General features: G+C 41.0%; 2 protein-coding genes across 7 annotated transcripts in view; one reads left to right on the top strand and one right to left on the bottom strand.

Moving 5' to 3' along the window:
* Positions 1-1,673: 1,673 nt before the first annotated feature.
* Positions 1,674-16,041, bottom strand: LOC310846267 (riboflavin-binding protein-like). The gene is made up of 6 exons (XM_083742562.1): positions 15,935-16,041; positions 15,670-15,841; positions 14,758-14,857; positions 13,278-13,406; positions 8,018-8,129; positions 1,674-2,074 (listed from the first exon to the last, which is right to left on the bottom strand). The coding sequence occupies exons 2-6, from the start codon at positions 15,809-15,811 to the stop codon at positions 1,829-1,831; spliced, it is 729 nt and encodes a 242-aa protein (XP_083598688.1). The 5' UTR covers positions 15,812-15,841; positions 15,935-16,041; the 3' UTR covers positions 1,674-1,828.
* A 2,472-nt stretch (positions 16,042-18,513) lies between these two features.
* MAST2 (microtubule associated serine/threonine kinase 2) overlaps positions 18,514-20,810 on the top strand; it is a 145,707-nt gene continuing 143,410 nt past the window's right edge. For 4 of the 6 annotated variants that reach the window (XR_014565191.1, XR_014565192.1, XM_083742294.1 and 1 more), the window contains exon 1: positions 18,616-18,971. Coding sequence is in view for 4 of the 6 variants with exons in the window: in XM_083742294.1 (XP_083598420.1) it covers positions 18,807-18,971 (165 nt within the window). In the remaining 2 variants the exon portion in view is untranslated. Of the gene's footprint in view, positions 18,972-20,810 lie in introns of all 6 variants that reach the window. The other 2 variants (XM_083742302.1, XM_083742300.1) reach the window with 2 other exon arrangements.

Here is a 20,810-nt window from a genome sequence, read left to right on the forward strand (position 1 = left end):
GGAGCAGGAAGGTTTTTAGTAGACACCCAGTGGGTTTGAAAATTGTCCATGGTCAAAGCTAGAGAGACCTGGTATCCTTTTTCACAAATATTAATAGAGGTGCATGTAATTCTGGGCTTCTCATATGTCTTTTGGAAGGGTACTGATACCTAAGGTTTTTTACTTATTTCATGCTTAGTTAAGCCTTCAATTGCTCTTCTATTTTATTGTTTTTATCTAAGGAACTAGAGGGCCCTCATTACTTCATCCATTCCACCCCTTGCAGACCTCCCAAGAGCAGTCATTATGGTAATATTGAATTCCACACTCAGGTTTTCCTGGTTTTCTCCCTCCCTCCCTTCTGTATCTTTATCTTTATTATTTTTTACAATTATTTTCACTGCTTATGTCTGTAACCCTTCTATTTTGAAAAATGACAATATAATGTTTTTTTAAACTATGTTAGTCAGAGATCATATTTTGTAATTTGTTAATAGTGCTGGGAATTGTAGCTCGGGGGGGGGGGTGTCTAACAACCATCAACACCCAACAAACTGCAGTTGCCAGGGGTCTTTGGGATAAATGTATGGTGTGGGTTTGACTTCAGTTGTTGCCAAGTATCTAATCAATGAAGGCAAGCAGAACTCCAGAGTTTAAATCAAGTGACATATGCCAAAGGTAACAGGCAGGAATTGTTAAAACTGCTGATATATCCAGCCTGGAGCTTTATCCCACTTGCTTTTGTAGGGCTGCTAGGAGGCTGAGACCAGATTAGTGAGGAGTGCAGTTAGGTCTGGTTGCCATGGAAACCCGCTCAGTACGGATACAGCTAAACAGAGCTGGAAGTGGGTTCTGAAAGAACCTAAGAATACAATTCTGCAATTCATTAGGATTTGCAGGTGCACTGCTTCCTTGCTCACTTGTGTATTCATTAACTTGTGTATTCATTAACTGGCTTTGTAATTCTATTATGCACTGTGTAAGTAAATGAGTGAAGGGATTAAGCCAGCAGCTGATTTATGTTGCCTTTCAGCATGATGTAACCTTGTATCCTGATGTTGTTGGACTTCAGCTTCCATATGCCCAGCCAGCTGGGGTCAGGGATGATGGGAGTTAGAAGTCCAACAACATGTGTGGACCCTAGGCTGAAGAACACTGATGAGTGGCCTACTCTCCCAAATGGAGAGAGCAGAACGAACTGAAATAATCATACTAGAGTCAGCACCCAACTAGCTACAGCAGTGGCTTCAGCAACTATCTACAGCAGTCAACATGGTGCCCTCCAAATGTTGTTGGACTACAACTTTTATCACCCCAGGCAGCTTGGGCAATAGTCAGTAATGATGGGAGTTGTAGTCCAGCAACATCTAGACAATTCAAAGTGTTATCACAAACGAAGCCCTAAATGACTCAGGTCCAGGATGCCAAAGGACTGCTGCCCTCCCATGCCATTTTGCCCACACTCTGAGATCTGGTGAAAAGGCCCCTTTGTGGATCCTGACACTGACTGATGATATACAACAGGGTCTTTTCTGTGCCAGCCCCCTGTGATGGAACTCTCTCCTGTGGAGGTTTGTTTGCCTCCCTCTGCTTTTAGCTTCTGCCACCAAGTGAAGGCCATTTTCTTGAGGTAGGCTTTTGGTTAGCCATGGCATTTTTAATGGTGGTTGATGCTTTCATTATTTGCCACACTGTTTACTTTTCAGGCTTTTAATTTTTTTAAGTTATTTTAATTATTCAGTCACTTTATTGTATTTTTGTGTGTGTGGCTGATGGCCACCCTGAGTATTGTTTTAATAGCGGAAAGGTGCAACATGCATCACTTTAAAACCTAAAGAAACCCTGGCACTTAGAATGTCTCCACACCTTCCTCTTTCGGCTCCTTCAGCTTCTTTATTTTGTCCAACTTGAGGCGACAGAACTGCTCTTCATCACTTCTGCTGCTACTGCTACTATTACCGGTGGCCCTCTCCGCCAAGAGCTTGACGACCTTGCTATCCATCTCATCCATTTGCAGGCACAGGCAGGGGGAGTCACTTACCTTCAGTGAATCTCCCCACATGCTCTCGCACATGTCAGTCCCATTGCCATACATCTAGGAGTCAGAGAAACAAAACTGTCTAAATTTACGACATCCGATGCAATAGACACAAAATGAAATGGCTCTTGATGACACTTTGCAAAATTGGGCCACATGTTCCTCCTGCTCTAGATCTTTCTACTACGGCATGCTTGGAAAAGCTTGGTCCAGGATTAACAACAGCCCATGTTGGGCACATAGCACTTGCCTTCCACTGCTCCTTTCTGCCATTTGTACAAATCAGGGGGGCGGGGGGTGGGGAGCGGCTGATTGCTTTACTGTATGAGCTAAAAGCAATGGAAATAAAGAGACAAATCCTCTTCCTGCAGTGCGCTGTCCAGCTCTATTCCTTTTGGATCTTAGTCACTTTTATTTTCAGCTGTGAGCCAACTCAAACAGAAATCTCAATTTTCTTTGCTTCCACAAGAACATAGGAAGCTGGCTTATACAGTGTTTCCATCTAGCCCATTTTTTAACCTGCTCTCACTGGCAATTGCTCCCTAGGCCCAGGGGTCAACAAACTTTTTCAGCAAGGGGCCGGTCCACTGTCCCTCGGATCTTGTCGGGGGCCGGACTATATTTTGAAAAGAAAAAAAAATATGAACAAATTCCTATGCCCCACAAATAACCCAGAGATGCATTTTAAATAAAAACACACATTCTACTCATGTAAAAACGCCAGGCAGCCCCCACAAATAACCCAGAGATGCATTTTAAATAAAAGGACACATTCTACTCATGTAAAAACACGCTGATTCCGATTTAGAAGGCTGTTGGGCTGGATTCGGCCCTGGGCCTTAGTTTGCCTACCCATACTCTAGGCTCTCAGAGGTTTTGCCTATCACTAGTTAGCCTGATCCTTTTAACCAGGAACTGAAGTATGGACATTTTTGCATGCGAAGCATGGTCGCATCCACACCATACATTTAAAGCACACTTTAAATAAAGAATCGTGGGAACTGTAGTTTACCCCTCACATAATTTTGATTCTCACCACCCTTAAACTACAATTCCCAAGATTCTTTGGGGGAAGCCATGTTCTTTAAGTGTATGGTGTGGGTGTCACCCAAGTCATCTCCAGCTGAGATACACGGCCCCTTTCCGTCTTGCCAAATGCAGAAGCAGTAACATACTTTGGGATGTGATTGGGCAGCACATGGCCAATGGGCAGCCATGGGCAGCAGATGGATAGACTGCAAGCTGGTAAATTAGCATGTATTTTGGGCCATTATTAAAGGGCAAAATTGATATTGCTTTAAGAAAGTAATTAGAAAGCCTGTGTGGTAGTTAAGAGTGGCAGACAATGACTGGGAAGACTCAAATTGAAATCCCCACTCAGCTTTAAAGCTCATTGAATAACTTAGGGCCAGTCACTACTTCTCAGCCTAATGCACCTCATAGAGTCATTGTGTGGATAAAAATGGAGAGGAACCATGCATAATGCCTTGAGTTTCTTGGTGGAAAGGTGCAATGTAAAAGTTAGGAATAAATACAAAACCTGCATCCTTTTAACCTAGATCAGCGATTCCCAAACTGAGGACTGTTAGTGAAATAAGCAGTTTCACAAAAGCCCTCTATGTACTCACTCACTGCTCTTCCTTTATTTCCTTTCAATCAGCCTCCACTAGGGCTGGGTAATTAACTTATGTCTCTGCATCAGAGGTGCTTGAGATAAATTCAGTCTGCTATGTTAGATCCACTTCTCCAGGAGCAAGCCCTCTGCATAGACATGCAAAGTATTGCACTGTCAATTCCTTCCAATGCAGATGAAGCAGAATTATTTGCCTTAAGATGAGGTTGAATTTTTGTGTCTTTGTATGATCGCTCTGGACATGACTTCTGAATGAAAGTTCACAGCAGTGCACAAACACAGGTTTAAGCTCCTCCTTTCACTCTAAAACAATTCTCTTTTAATTCAGAAAAAATAGGTCAGCTATTGGAAGCTTGGAAGACATATTTTTAGATATATCTATTTCTAACAAATAACAACACATTGCTTCATTCTAACACATGGTTTGGAATTTGTCTTACGGATGTCACAATTTAGAAATTCAGTTAAGTGGATTATCTGGACTATAACAACATCATCATGATGGGAGATATGAATGGGGTCGTATCAACTAACATGGATAAGTCACAAAGCCAAAATGTTACAAAAGACGGCAGACTACCAAAGACTTTCTTTGAAATGACAGACAATATGGATTGGATTGACATTTGGAGAACCAAGAACCCCCTGGGAAGAGAAGGAACATTCTTCTCTGAAGCCCAGCTGACTTGGACAAGAATCGACCAAATATGGATATCTAGAAGTCTGGCACCCAAGGTTAGAAAGGTGGAAATCTGCCCAAAGACCTGCTCCGACCATAATGCACTGAAGATGGACATGACACTACTACCAACCGGTTCCTTTAGATGGAAGATGAATGACAATTTGTTTAGAGATCAGGAGATTATTAAGAAGGCCCAAAAAGCTTTGAAGGACTATTTTGAGATAAACATGAACACTATGGTGGAAAAAAGAACTATCTGGGATGCAAGCAAAGCAGTGATGAGGGGGTTCTTGATACAACAGAATGCTGTAAAGAAAAGAACACAAAACGAGAGGAAAGATAAGATCTTGGAGAAAATTAAAGAATTAGAGAAGAAATTAAGATCAAATCCGAAGTCACAGCCGATTCTGAGAGAAATCAAACTTCACCAAGCACAATATTCTAAACTGATAAATCAGGAAATAGAGTGGAAGATTAAATTAATGAAACAAAAAACTTTTGAATCGGCAAACAAATGTGGGAAACTGCTAGCTTGGCAGTTGAAGAGGAGACAAAAATTAAACACAGTTACAAATTTAGAAATTGAAGGAAGAAATATTCAGAACCCCGCGGAGATCAGAAAGTGCTTCCAGAGATATTTTAAAAAACTATATACCCAAGGGCCGCAAGATGAGGTTGAGATTAATCAATTTTTAGAAAAAAATGGACTTACAAAATTGTCACAAGAAAACAGATCAATCCTGAATAACAAAATAACACGACAAGAGATTGAACAAGCCATTCAGAACATGCAACTGGGCAAATCTCCAGGGCCAGACGGCTTGACCGCCAAGTATTATAAGACATTAAAAGACTATTTGATTCAACCAATGATGGAGGTCAGCAACGAAATCATGGAGGGGAAGAGGGCGCCGGAATCGTGGAAGGAAGCTTTCATCACATTGATACCAAAATCGGAAATTGAGAAGACACAACTCGTCCCATCGTCCCATCTCCCTTTTAAATGTGGATTACAAAATATTTGCAGATGTCTTGGCAAGCAGACTTAAAAGAGTTTTAAATGAAGTAATTCATAAAGACCAGGCAGGCTTTCTCCCAGGTAGACACATGTTTGCTAACACAAGGAACATCATTGACATCTTGGAACTTTTGCAAACAAACATAAATACAAAAGCAGTGTTAATTTTTATAGATGCGGAGAAGGCCTTTGATAATATCTCGTGGAAATTTATGAAGGGAAATTTAAAAGAAATGGGAGTGGGACGGGGTTTTGAGAATGGGATTGATGCAATATATTCAGAACAAAAGGCTAAATTGATAGTTAACAATGTGGTTACAGAAGAGTTTAAAATTGAAAAAGGAACACGACAAGGCTGCCCAATTTCCCCTCTGCTATTTATATCGGTTCTGGAGGTGCTCTTGAATATGATTAGAGGGGACCGGTTGGTGGAAGGGATTCAGGTCGGAGCAAAACAATATAAACTTAAAGCTTTTGCAGATGACCTAGTTTTGACTTTGCAGGAGCCAGAATCTAGTACAAAAAGAGTATTGCAACTGATACAAGACTTTGGTCGGGTAGCGGGATTTAAATGAAATAAACAGAAAACCAAGGTGTTGGGGAAAAAATTGACAGATACAGAGTCAGAACGGTTTCAGAGAGAAACAGAACTAACTGTGGTCAAAAAAGTAAAGTACCTAGGGGTAAACATTACAGTAAAAAATCTGAGTCTATTTACGGATAACTATGAAAAATGTTGGTCTGAAATTAAGAGAGATTTGGACAGTTGGACAAAATTGAAGCTTTCTTTGCTAGGCCGAATTGCTGCTATTAAGATGAATGTATTGCCAAAAATGTTGTTTTTGTTTCAAACACTACAGATTGTGGACAAAACGGAGTGCTTCCGGAAGTGGCAGAGAGATATCTCTAAATTTGTCTGGCAGGGCAAAAAGCCCAGAATTAAGTTTAAGATATTAACTGATGCGAAAGAAAGAGGGGGCTTTGCCCTGCCAGACTTAAAGTTGTACTATGAAGCCGCAGCTTTCTGCTGGCTAAAAGACTGGCTCCTTCTCGAAGACACTGATGTACTGGACCTGGAAGGTTTTAATAATGCTTTTGGTTGGCATGCATACTTATGGTATGATAAGGTTAAGAGCAATAAGGCCTTTAAGAACCATATTGTCAGGAAAGCAGTGTTTAATGTCTGGACAAAATACAAAGACTTATTGGAAAACAAAACTCCAAGGTGGCTTTCACCTCTGGAAGCTAAGGCCCGAAAAAGACCCAATATGGAGGCCAAATGGCCAAAATATTGGGAAATACTAGAAAAAGATGGAGATAATTGGAAATTGCAGAGTTTGGAGAAAATGAAGGATAAAGTGCGAGACTGGTTACATTACGCTCAGATTAAAGAAGTCTTTAAAAATGATAAAAAGTTAGGGTTCCAGGTGGAGAAATCGAAGTTGGAAACAGAATTGTTAGAACCAAAGACTAAGGTATTATCAAGAATGTATAACCTGCTGTTAAAATGGAATACACAAGACGAAATGGTTAAATCGGCTATGATAAAGTGGGCTCAGGACATTGGGCATAATATTATGTTTGAGGACTGGGAAAGGTTGTGGACCACTGGGCTGAACTTCACTGCATGTAATGCTCTGAAGGAAAATGTAATGAAAATGATATATAGATGGTACATGACCCCAGTTAAACTTGCCAAAATATACCATTTGTCTGACAATAAATGTTGGAAATGTAAAGAAAATGAAGGAACATTCTTTCACCTCTGGTGGACCTGCCCTAAAGTGAAGGCCTTCTGGGAAATGATATATAATGAGTTGAAAAAGGTGTTCAAGTATACCTTTACTAAGAAACCAGAGGCCTTCCTTCTGGGCATTGTCGGCCAGAAGGTGTTAAAGAAGGACCGAACATTCTTTATGTATGCAACAACGGCAGCAAGGATACTTATCGCTAAGAATTGGAAAACTCAAGATCTACCCACGCTGGAAGAATGGCAGATGCAACTGATGGACTATATGGAACTAGCTGAGATGACTGGCAGAATCCGAGACCTGGGAGAGGAGAGGGTCGAAGAAGATTGGAAGAAATTCAAGACTTATTTAAAAAAACATTGTAATTTGGTTGAATGTTAAGAAAGGATGCTAGATCATAAATAACTGTGCACCACTAAATTAGATGGAATTAAGAGGATAAGTAAGTTTGAGGAAAAATTATAAATCTATTGGAGAATTAACAGATTATATTTAAATGAATTTGACACAAGACTGTAAACAAGATGATAAATTGCGGGCAAGAATTGACAACGATGCAAATGGGAGCGGGAGGTGTGAGGGAGTCCAAAGATGTTAAGAAAGTATGTTATGATATATGTTATTCTGTTTCTTTATCTTTGCATTTTTATTTAAAAATCTTAATAAAACATTTATAAAAAAAAAGAAATTCAGTTAAGTGACTTGTTGCAGATTATTGTTAATCTTTACTACTCTACTACTGTGCCCACGTTCTACTAAAGAACATTGGAATACCGGTGGGGTTTGAGTAGGTGAGTTTTTTCTTGTTGAAAGAACATCTGCTAGACTAGATCCCTGGTGTTGAATGCAGAGCTATATGTAGCCTTCTGGCTACCTCACATAGGTACACTGTTTGTGGTTCATTATGATACACTACCTCGTGGTAGGGGGTGCACGCATTCTTACAGTGGTTTTCTCCTTTTTCATCAATTGCCCAGTCTGTCAGCCAGTTGCTAACACAAGTGAAGTCATTTTTGCAAGCTTCATACCTGCAAGGTAAAGAAAGCATAGATGACTGATTTATGTGCCATCTCTCATAAATCAACACAGAGGAAGGTGTGTAGGCTGGGCTGATAGCATTTGCTTCCATTCCATTAGCTCAAAGCTGTTGCGTCACACTGTTGACTCATGCTAAGCTTGTGGTTTACTAAGACCCCTAAATTGTTTTCACATATACTACTGGAAAGCCAGTGTCCCCCATCTTATATCTGTGCATCTGGTTCTTCCTGCCTAAGTGTAAAACCTTGTGTATTGTTTTTGTATGGTAAATGTGAATGTGGAAAATTTGTAAATGTGAAAATTATAAGCAAAATATAGAACATTGTATTCCTATTGAAATTCATTTTGTTAGTTTGGGCCCAGTTCTCCAATCTGTTAAGGTCAGTAACAGGGTCCTACACACCTCACACACACAATCCCTCTCCTTCCAGCTCAGTAAATGCCAGCTGATCTAACAGTAGAAGTGAATGAGCCTGTATTCCTCACAGCATTGTGGCATCCCACTTTAGTGCAACCTTATCCCCTTAAAAAAAGATTATAAAGATGATGGTGAACTCTCCTTTCATGTTACAGATAGGTAGCCGTGTTGGTCTGCCATAGTCAAAACAAAAAAAATTCCTTCCAGTAGCACCTTAAAGACCAACTAAGTCAGTTCTTGGTATGAGCTTTCGTGTGCATGCACACGAAAGCTCATACCAAGAACTGACTTAGTTGGTCTTTAAGGTGCTACTGGAAGGAATTTTTTTTGTTTCTCCTTTCATGGAGGTTTTTAAGCAGAGGTTGGATGGCCATCTGTCATGGATGCTTTAGCTGAGATTCCTGCATTGCAGGGGGTAGGACTAGATGACCCTTGGGTCCCTTCCAACTCTAAGATTCTATGATTCTGTGTGATTGTTGTGCTAAAAGTTCAGTTGTTTGCACTAAAACGGCATCAATAGGAAGTATGTGTAAGTAGTGACATCACCAAGAAGCAAATTTAAGTCTGTGCATTGCCAGAGTAGCCGAGCACTACAGTACTATAAATGTTGGATTAAAAAAACACCTAGAACATTTGTGATCTGAAAAGTAACGTTTGGGTGGTAGGGAAGCTATGGGCCACACAAAGCTCATAACAGATGCTGTGTGATCCAGAGTGTTTTGATGGTGTGAACTGCCCTGAATGCAAGATCACATATGACCATCCTGATACCCACAAGAGCACAAATCACCTTGAATACAGACTAAAATTCCTGTCTGCAGGGGCCCTCAGTAACAGGTGAACCAGTTCCTTTGACCTTGTTTTCAGCTAGAAAATGCTTAAAGAATAACATGTTTGCATAAACTGGACTTTGAAGCATGATTTCTTGTTTGGCAAGAGAATGTATCTAAATTTTAACAGAATTAAGCACAGTTCTTTCTTATGTACTCAGCATATTACAGTGGTACCTCGGGTTAAGAACTTAATTCGTTCTGGAGGTCCATTCTTAACCTGAAACTGTTCTTAACTTGATGTACCACTTTAGCTATTGGGGCCTCCCGGAGCACGATTTCTGTTCTCATCCTGAAGCAAAGTTCTTAACCCGAGGTACTATTTCTGGGTTAGCAGAGTCTGTAACCTGAAGCGTATGTAACCTGAAAAACCCTTTAACCCGAGGTACCACTGTAATAGTTTACAAATACCAGGTCAATAAGTTCGTATTTGGTTTAGTCACACCATTTATATGAATGCAATCTGTGCTTAAAAATAAATACATGATATGAACACACTTTTAAAATTCTGTGTCTTTTATAGCATGTTTTTTTCAAAAGCTGACACTGTATGATGGTTATGTTGCCATGGAAATTAATGAAAAAATATGTTTGAGTCATAATAACACTAGCAACATTGGCTCCCCTCCTCCTTTCATCTTTTGCCAGCCTTTTTAGCCTGTATCTTGTAGAAGTTTGCCTTGGCAAAACTCAAGCAAACCCCCTAACTTCTGACTGGGATCAAAGAGTCCATTTTGTATAATCACATTAATATTACAAATAAGACGCATGCCTTAGTTTAAATATGGTTAGCGGAAAGATTAGTTCCTGTCAGTAAGATAATAGTTTTTAAATTAATATTATTTAAAGAGGTTAATTAATCTTAAAAAACTACAAATTAAAAGGGGACAACGACATAAAAACTACTTTAGATCATGGTTTGCTAGAAGAATCTATTGTTTAAAATGCTATAAAGGCATCTCTTCAATTTATTATTCCTGTCTGGTCATGAAAATATATAAATATAATAGAAACTGCAAATGCTGCAGGCTCCTATGAGCATCTCAGTTGACTCTTCCGGGCAATTTTTAGTAGATGTAGTAAGATTTTGAAATTAATATTAGCTCCTAAAGGTAACGTTTTCATTTCTTACAGGTGTAAAAATCTGCCTATAAGCAGTGCCTGCGATAATGTGCTAATGCCAGGGTGAACGTTCATCTTCTCAAAGCAGGTTTGCTATTTAGACGTGACTTGTGTGACAACGTTGAAATTTACACTGCAGCTTTAAAGCAGAGAGGGGGAAGCTGTGGGCCTCCAGAAGTTGTTGAACTCCACCTCCCATCAGCCTAGCCAGCAAGGGCAGATGTGGTTGGACTCCAGCTTCCCCACCTTTTCTCTAAAGCCACTGAGAAAGCAAGAAAAGAAGTTGCCACACTTATTTCTTCTTTGGCCTCTCTGTCTGTGTCTCCACTGCTTGCTGCATGGCCTGCTCGTGGGAGTTGGTGGTGGGCAGAGTAGGTGAAAGGACAACAAAGGAAAGGACAAAAGAAGTCTCTATTGCTTCTCCGTTTTGCAGCCTGGCAATATTGCTTGCGACATGTGTGTCATTGCTGAATTTTGTATTGCCTAAAGTTCCGCTTTTCAAGGCTATGTACTGTCAACACAAGTAGGGATGATATAACGCCTGTTCTGATTAATATTCTAGGTCAGGTTTTTTAAAGGACATTTCAACAATTACAGACAAAGGGAGAGAAGGTTAAAGGAAAGGAGAAGGCAGCATGTCCCTGATCCTTTTCTCAAGTGGGAACAGGATCAGAGACTAATCACCTGCTCCCTTCCACAGCCCTCACCATAGGCAATATAATGACTTGTCTTTCATTTCCAGCTCAGAGCGACAGGATAGTGAATTAGCAGCACACTTTCTCTTTCCCCTAGTGCTTCTTTGAAGGCTTGGGCAGGGCAGGATATGCACACAGCTGTCTCTTCCTTCTGCAGCTCCTTCCCCTTCTCAAGAGCTCTCAAGAGCATTGGCTTTCCAGGATGGTTATTTTGCAGCTGTGATCGTCAGATCCAACAGGGAAATACTTTAATTACTGTACAGGAGGGGGATATGTCACAAGCACAGCTTCTCCTTTCATTCTAGCACTATGACAGGAAAAGCTCTGTTTAATCTCTGCCTGGTCAAACTATTGAAAACTCTGGAGGCCCACCTTGTACTGGATCTGACAAACTTACTTCCATGCTGCCAACAAATGATAAAATAGTCACTAGATTGCAGCCCACTAGAATGCATTCACACTCAGAAGTTAGTCCCATTTATTTCAGTTGGATTTACTTCCAAATAAGAGTGTAGAAAAGTAGATACTTTATCAATTACTTGGTTTGCTTTATGATGACCCAGCTTTAAAGTATACTGAGGGCTGGAGAAAAGGATATCTGGAGAAAAACCATATGGTGTACAGTGTCAAAGAAATGAAATAACACAAAAGCAATGTATTTTCCCAAAGTATGATTCACCAGAGAGATCTGTTTTCATTTAAAACAAATCCTTATGTCAGTGCTGAGAATTATTAAATGTGTCAAGTTCACCATTTCCTCTGTAATTGTCCAAGGACTCTTTGGCAGGTGGGTTGGAAAGGGAAGCGACCCCTAAGGGCTCTCCAAAGTCCACATATACACTGAAAAATGAGCTTTTGGTGCAGGAAATTCCAAGCCATTAGAAAGAAAGAGGAAAGCTTGAAGTAAGATTCCTTATGTCCCTTAAAGTCAAGTTCCTGTTTCTTCTGAACACTGTGAAAATTACCCTTTACAATAAAGGTACAGAGGATTTTGAAATAAGGATCTCTGTAGGATGTGGGGAATGGGGATATCCTTAGCAGCCATGCAGTATGTTAAACAGATTCTACTGTCTATATAACAAAAGAGTTCTGCAACTTCCGCCTTGGGTATACAGGAGAAGTAGAAACATTGTTCAAAGCTTTCCCAGCATATAGCTTGAAGTAGACTCATTTGTGGGTCAATAACTTGAGCACCCTAGGTCAAATCCAGCTGTTTGAAGAATGCTACCTGGTCCCCTAGTTGTCAACCTAGAGGTTAAAGTGTTGTGGATAAGTGGTATCTGGGGTGCCAGAGCAGTGTTAGAAGTGCTGCTCACTATTCCTCACTCTCTTTTCAAAGTGTTCCTCAGTGAATTAGATGATGGCCAGAGATAGGTGCAATATATTGTCCATAGTGTGAGGAACTACTAATATTTTGTCATTTGGGAACAAGTCTGCTCAAATGAACACCACCCCCAGAGAGCAGACATCAATCCAGAAAGCTGCATCTAAGGTCTTGAACATGCCCCGTGGGATCTATAACTCTGCTATTTTAACAGAAGTCTATCAGCAACCTCTGCTTGTTGTCAAGAAACAGAAGTTCAAATCTCCACTGTACATGTGGAGCTTGTTGTGTGGTTCTCTAGATTATTGCAAGATGTTCAGGAATTTTGTCATCAGTTCTACAGAGCTGAAGTGTTGTAGAATAAAGTTGTCCATCAGTAGAACTGGCATGTGTGTTGTATTGTTTGCCTTTATCTTAAAATAAGGGGCATGTTGTAAAACAGGCACAGGGATGTAATGGGGTGGTGGGAATGTCAGGGTTGGGTTCAAAATAGCGCTAAGGCGAATGTTCTGTCAGTGCAAGGTTTTGTGCATACCCGATTCAAGGTGTTAGTACTAGCATACAAAGCCCTAAATATCTTGGGACCCAAGAATCAAGAGTTCCTGCTTCAATATCAACCACACTGAGGTGTGTCTGTCACCCTAATTGTTAAGCGTCAAGAGGAATTTTATAACTTCCTTGTTTACCTGGGCATTTGATGGCCGAAAGATACTGTTTTATTAAAATGAGAAGCATAATCCCCAACTTACCAGTCATCACAGAAGTTTTGGCACATGGGAACAGACACAATAGCAGCTGCGTAGTGGGGATGTGCCCAATGTGCAATATATGGTGAACACCTGTAAAAGCATTCTATCTTCTTCAGATAGCTCTGACATCTGTTGCATTAGAAATAACCATTGTTATTACATGAAAAACAACTAGCATTGCATATGTGGCTACCTCTATGCTCTAGGAGATCAGCCTGCATTTTTCCAAAGAACTTTATTGGAATGCAACACTTTAGGCTAGGCTAGGGTACCAAGGCAACATTATTTATTATTTTTATTATTCATTTCATTTCTATAACGCTTTATAGTTTAAAGAAAAAATCTCAAAGCGGTTTACAATAAAATTAGAGTTCTGCAGTTCAGCCTCTGGCACTCACATATTTCAAGTCCTGCATGTATTTATGGTATACAATACACAGGAGAATAATGTGCCATTACTTTATCCTAACACCTTTGACTTCCTCTACTTAAATGGTCAGACACTCTGTAATAGAACTTATTTGGTTATGGAACACATACTATCCACAGGCATCTCATGGAGATTCTGCCATTATGCCTTATCAGGCAAGTGTTATTTGCAACAGTCTTGCAGTGTTCAGTGTTCCTACTTAGGGTTTCAGCCAGCCAGCTTTGTCCTTTCCCAGGATACTCTATTCCATTTCACCTTCCCCCCTTAGTTTTCCAACCTCCATCCCAAACAATAGTTGGTCAGCATTTCTAAGAGCCATTGAACTTTTGCAAACTTCAGGGATCCCCAAGCCTCTAAATATTTCCCTCTGGTGCATGGATAGTAACATTTTGTCTAGACAAGGGCCCACATCTGAAGAATAGGTTTTACTCAAATAATAAGTTTTACTCAAAATAGGCTCACTTAATTAATGACCTAACTTAGTCATACTTATTAGTTTTAATAGATCTGTTCTGATTAAAATTTAGTTGAATGCCACTCTGACTTTGATAGGATGATGGGGGTAGTTGTGAACCATGTACTCTACAAAAATAAATAGGTTTGATGCAGAAATGCTTTTTATTCTGCAGTGAGCCTCTACTTTTATGTATTTTTTAAATTTTAAAATGCATACAATAAACTCTTTCCCTGTGTACATCTGCTGTGCACTGATAATAATACAATATATTAAAGTCAATGAAATGTAAGTGTTCAGTCAAAAAAGAGGGGATGCTTCTGGCATATGGAAGTAGGGAGTAGGGTTTCCAACCTTTTTTCTGCAATGGCTCCTGTTTTCAACAGTTCAACAACTGCATTGTCATGAAACGCATAACTGAACCCAATGCATTTCTGCATGCAATGCTACTGTTAAAGGTACACAAGCCATACCCCCCAAAAGTTCAGCAGCCTTATGCTGTGCTTTTCACAAAGTTATGCTTCATTTAAGAACCCTTGAATGAAGGAAAAAAATTGAATGCACTTGGAGAAAAAGAACAAGGGCAAGTCACTTACAATTTACTGTTATTGCCACATCGATTCCAATAGGTGGTATTTACTTTAATCACTGGTGAATCAGCTAGTTCCTTTGTAATGTCTTCAGAGCAACAAGAGGCTGTGGGGAATTAAAAACAAATATATCTCATTCTGAAGGTTTACTTTGTAATGTAAGTTTCCACAGTGGTCCCTTAGTTAAAAATGGGAAGTGAGTTCCGTCATTATTTTTCATGTGCTTTTGTAAAATGAAAAACATGCTACTAAAAACATGTTTTAAAACCAAAAGACTATTGGGAAGTTAAAATTTACAAAGGAAATATCTTAATTAAATACTTCAAACTCAAATTTGATATTGGAAATGATAATTTAACATTATACAGATTTAAAATTATACAGTAATACAGATTTATTTTCATGCAAAAGAATGTGAGCTTCATTCCTTCAGTGCACTTATCATCTCTATATTAAAAAAAAGACTTGGGGGGGACCCTTTGGAAATAATGAACATAAGCTGAAATTGTTGATACTGACAAATTCATAAAGGCAGTTCTTACCCCACTCCACCCAGCGCATGCCCCATTTAGAAGCAAAACCCTGATGCATAAAGCTCAGGCATAAACAGGATATCACACATTGTTAATTACAACAACCTAACATCATTCCTGGAGCAAGTGATAATAAGATTTCAACATGTGGGCCAAAACACACACATTCACTAAAATCCAATTGATGCAAATAACCAATTGGGCAGCTGACTTTTCTTGTGCCGTTGGATATATTGGTTATATATTGATATATCAATATAAAAACTTAACTTTAATAAATTCTTCAGGGCATCAAATTAATATGGGTGGCATCGGAGCTGGTTAGTTAATGTAAAGGCTAACTTAAATAGTTTTGCAAATATTTCACAGATTTCACGGGACTTACATTTGGAATATAGGGTGCATTCGTGCAAGTTATTCTCCTGGCTGGGTCTGTGCTTGTGAGCTGCTCCTTCCAGACATTGCCTCTTTCCACTGATTGACACTGCCGAGATAGCGAAGAACAGGAGCACTGAAAACCTTAGCATATTCTTGTTGCCGTTGTCTTTTTAATAGCCCTGTATGAAAATAGTACATTATGGTCAAAGAATTTGGGGATGGTGGGGAGCAAGCTTCATTAAATTTTCAGAAATAAATGTAGGGCATAACACACCTCTTGCTTCTTTCGTCTCTGAGATAGGCTGGAACACAAAATGCTGCTGCTCTTTCTTTCCTCTCTCTCTATATATATTGCCTGTCAGCAGAAATCCATAGTTTGTTTGCCAAGAAAAGTTCCCTGACCCTTTGCAAAGCTAACAGACTTATCTCAGGGTCAGTTGCAGCAAAGGCATAATAACTTAGTTTGGGCATAGTTTAGGATCCTGTCTCCAACAGTAGTCTGTCAGAAGACTCTAAAACAGATTGCACAATGTGACCCAATGCTGCTCAGGGAAGATATATTGAAGTTTAAGGCTCAGAAGCAGCTAGGCCATATTGTACCACACATTAACCTAAGAAGTTAGAGCAGGGCCTTTATAGAAGCAATACTGAGGCCATGGAATGCCTAGCTAATTTTTGGCATGTCTGGTCAAGGGCTATGAGATTCATTGGGTAAGTTGGAAGTCAATGGGTGCCATTATTATTTTTTGTTAATTTGTATAGGCTTCATTGTATGATTTTTTGGGGGGGTTTCATTGTTTGATTTAAGTGATGTTTATTTCTCACTGGTGCTGCCTTGAGCTGGTGGAAAAACAGCATAAAGATATTTTAAGTCAGTTTTTTGACTTGACAGATGCTTAAGAACACCCCCCCTTTTAAACATGTGGATGCTAAAAGCCTGATTTTGCAGTCCTAGCCAGACAGCAAAACCAGGAGATTTATCAAGCCAATGGTAGTCTGCTCTTGACTCAAGTTATGCAGGCCTGTTATGGGAAGCTGTCTGATACTGAATCAGACCATTGGTACATCCAATTCATCTGGAGTGACTGGCAGTAGCTTTCTAGGATTCCAGATGGTGAATCTTTCCTAGCCCCCCGCCCCCCCCGCCACTATCCTGGATATTACTATTAACTGTATTAATAATTATAACTACTTGTCAATAGCATTTGACCATTGCACTGCTCATTTTAGTTTTTAAAAAGTCTGCTTGAATTTAAGTTCCAGTTTTTCCAAAAGGTAAAGCTGCCCAAGATTCTAAGAGCTTGCAAATGTTTGCCCTGGAAACCCATTTCAAACATTAGAATTAGAGTAGAGTCCAATTTCCTCACTGTGCCCTGACCAACTACAAGTTAAGATGACTTTAAAAACCAGGTCAAGCTGCTAATATTTGACAGGGAAGCACTGCTTCCTAATATCTGATGGATTGTTTTGCTCAGCTTTGCTTGACATATTTTATATATATATATATGTGTGTGTGTGTGTGTGTGTGTGTGTGTGTGTCATTCCAGAAAACCCCCCCAAATCCAAGACACTTTGAGCTACACAAGAGCAAAACATGGTGTCCAAATAATTTAAACAGAAGGCAATAATGCAAGCACACGATATAAGATTTCATATCTGCTCTCTGTTTTGCCCCATGCTTGGAGAGAACAGCCTGATTCAAAAGGATGGCAAATCTGGAAGAGCATGAACAGGCACTGAGTCCGATCCTGAAGCTTCTAAAGGAGCCAATGCTTGGTTATAGTGCTTAAGCTTGAGTTCCTGACAATTATATTGCTCTAACAGGAGGTCTGAGAACAACAATGAAAGAAACTTTGGTAGTATCTACCTTCCGGCAGCAATTTGTACCTTGATGCTACAAACTGTGAAAATCACTGCAATTTTTATTAGATTTTCATTTAAATATAGCTACATTACAGTACAGGGAAAAGAAGGGAGTTTCACTTCCCTCCTAGAAACTCAGTTTTTATTTTACTCCAGTTATGTATGGCCATATCATGCCATTGATGCTTTAGTTGAGATTTCTGCATTGCAGGGGGTTTGGACTAGATGGTCCAACTCCACAATTCTATGAGTATGTCTACTTGGTACTAGTAAGCCACACTGAAGGTTCAATTGGGCTTATTTCGTATTTAAAGTTACAAATTGCATTGTTTATGAGTGGCCAGAGTGGGCAGTGATATGGAACAAAGTAAAGTTGCTGCAATCTGTTCTGAATCTAGAGTGCTTTGCCTTTTCATATAACATTTAAAAATGTACTTAAAGAGTCTAGGGAACGGAGTCTTTTTGGATGTACCTTTGTGACAAGATTGGCACCAGTGCTCAATGGCCAAAAGCCAGCTGTTGTATTAGAAACAGGCAACATGTCATCTTAATAAAGCAGCATAAACTCTGATAGCACTCTGTGTATAGCTGCTGAAGTCACAAATATCAGTTGGGAAATGTTAACAGGCTGTCCATCATTATTTCCATAATTTATAACCAGTGAAGTAATCCATATTAGAATTGGATTTAAGACCAATTAGCTACCACCATTTAGCCAGGCACATGGGGGCAGCCCTCTTTAGCAGGGTTGCCCTGCTGGGGAAGGCAAGTGGAGCTGGGCAAGGGTGATGGATGAAGACACGGGAATCATTCTGCACCATTACGGAGCCGCACACAGTAAAGGCTTCTGCGCCGCCTTGCACTTATACAGCACTGCTCCATCTACCCCATCATGCATTGCGCGCCGCCCCCGCCCCTCGCCTTCCAAGCTGTTCCGCGACGCGTCTTCCCTCGCCTTTCCGTCTCCCCGCCCCCTGCCGTGTGGCTCCTCCCACCTCGCGCCGAACTTCGCTTCTTCGTTTCGGACGCGCCGCCGGCCCCTTAGAACGCCCTGGCGCGCCGGTGGCCCCACCTCTCGCGATACGTGGCTGAGGGGGCGGGATTGCCGCAGTGCCCGGCGTGCTCGCCTCTGGCAGGAGAGTGGGGATGTCCGCGCGGGAGGCAGGTTGCGCTGCCTGAGGTGCTTCCCAGCGCCAACCCCGCCGCCCTCCTCCGCAGCCATGGCCGGCTGCTTAGGCTGCGAGCCCCCGCGCTGAGCAAGTGCCGCCGCCGCCGCCCATCATGAGGAAGGGCCGCTCCCGGGGGGACAAAGCGGGGCTCTCGGCTCTTCAGGTCCCCAGGAGGATGGAGCAGCCCGTCCGGGGCCCCGTAGACGCGGCGGGTCCTAGGAAGGAGGCGGAAGAAGCGGGTCGGGCTGCCGCAGCCTGCAGAGAACCGCCCGAGAAGGTACTGCGGTTGCAGTGTGTTCTTCTGTCTCCTGGTCTGTTTAAACTGGAGGTCCGCGAAAAGGGGAGTCCAGAGGCATCTTTTGCGGTTTTGCTTTCGGAGGCATGTTCAGACAGCTGGGTTTGGGGGGGGCAGGGGATGCTCATAGCCCTGGCACTTAGTCGCTGCAAGAGAATTGGGGAGAGAAGGGTCACGTTGTGGACGATGAGCGGTTCTGTGTTGTGGGAGGGTATGCTATTCTAGGCACAGAAGGTTGGGGGGAAGGGGTATTTCCTAAACTGTACTTTGGGCAGCGGGAGAGTCAGTGAAGATCGTCTATGCTACTGGTGTCGAGCAATCATTCCTGATGCTCCAGTAAAAAGTGAAAAGATCTCTTAAATCTTTATGGTCTTTGTTGCTTTGCCAGACTAATATTACGCATATGGTAAAGGGATTCTGTCTTTAGTAGCCTTTGGTTATTCCTTTGGATGGCCTACTTTCCATAAGTCTGTATTTGTGCCTATTTTCCTGATTGCATGTAGGTACCATTTTAGTCAAGGGGCAGCCAGCCATGTTCAATTCCATCCTGGTGTTCTTCAATTTGCTACTCTGCATCATTTGTTGTAATAAGAATATGTGAAAATATGTGAACATGGGATGAGCAATCCTTTGTTGCCTCTAGTAGTTAAGAGATCTGGAGCTATCCTGAGGAAGTTTATATAATTCATTACTTTGCCAAGTGTGATCCAATCACCTGTTGCTGTTAGTGGACTGGTGGGAAGGAGGGTGCAGACTGCATATAAATGGTCCTGTTATGGGGTAGGAGTTTCAATTAGATCTTTTAGCTATGTGCTTATATGTGCAGCATATGCAGCTTATATGCTGCATTTTTACAGCATTGGCCCTGCCTGTCTATCATTGCTTAGGTATGGTCCAATGCCAAACACCACCAAATACCTTGTGGCAGGCTGGCAGTTAGGCTAGTGTGTGAATCCAGCTATGGTTCATAGATTATTCCTAATTAGTAACATCTGATGAGAGGCGGCATACAAAGGGGGCAATAGGGATTAGCATGATAGCGACTGGACCTAACGTTCAGGGGTCCCTTTACCTTACTTCCCCCCCATCAATATATATATAGGTATATCATCCAATATGTGGAGGGCAACTTCATAAAGCCGAGAAGCTTTATGTGTGAGCAGAGAAGCTTTACTTGTGGAAGCTCCCTGTGTGTGTGCAGTAAAGCACTGGAAAGTTGGATTTTCAAAATGCTCAGGGGCTTTTAAGAGTACAGTGGTACCTCAGGTTATATACACTTGAGGTTACAGACTCTGCTAACCCAGAAATATGACCTCAGGTTAAGAACTTTGCTTCAGGATGAGAACAGAAATCATGCTCTGGTTGCACAGCGGCAGCAGGAGGCCCCATTAGCTAAAGTTTCAGGTTATGAACAGACCTCCGAATGAATTAAGTTATTAACCTGAGGTACCACTGTACAAAAGATAGCCTGCTTCCCAAGGTTTCCCTCCAAGGTGATGAAGAGTGTTGAATGGTGATGAGGGAGGTGGAGATAGGACATCACCAATGCATCTTTTACATAATTTTCACATGATTGTCTTTTTAGGTTGTCTACCACCTGGTGATTTTATATGAAAGTGCATCCTGTAAATATTTAAATAAATAAATGTTAACTTCTCCCTAATTAACAATGTCTGAAGGCGAGTACTATCATGCCTTATCACTGAGCTGCCTACCCTGTTACTGTATAGGTGACTACTGCTGAATGTGTTAAAGAGTGGCTTAGAGACAATTGTAGTTAAGCAGTATATAAATTGCTTAGATAAAAATAAAAGAAAGAAG

This window comes from Podarcis gaigeae (genome assembly GCF_964106915.1).
Source record: "Podarcis gaigeae genome assembly, chromosome: 6".
NCBI lineage: Eukaryota > Metazoa > Chordata > Lepidosauria > Squamata > Lacertidae > Podarcis > Podarcis gaigeae.

Coding starts and splice junctions, on each gene's coding strand:
- LOC310846267 (XM_083742562.1), bottom strand. CDS start 15,811: ATGCTAAGGTTTTCAGTGCTCCTGTTCTTCGCTATCTCGGCAGTGTCA. Junction 14,858..15,669: donor ATGCACCCTATATTCCAAAT/GTAAGTCCCGTG, acceptor AATTCCCCACAG/CCTCTTGTTGCTCTGAAGAC. Junction 8,130..13,277: donor CAAAACTTCTGTGATGACTG/GTAAGTTGGGGA, acceptor TTTACCTTGCAG/GTATGAAGCTTGCAAAAATG.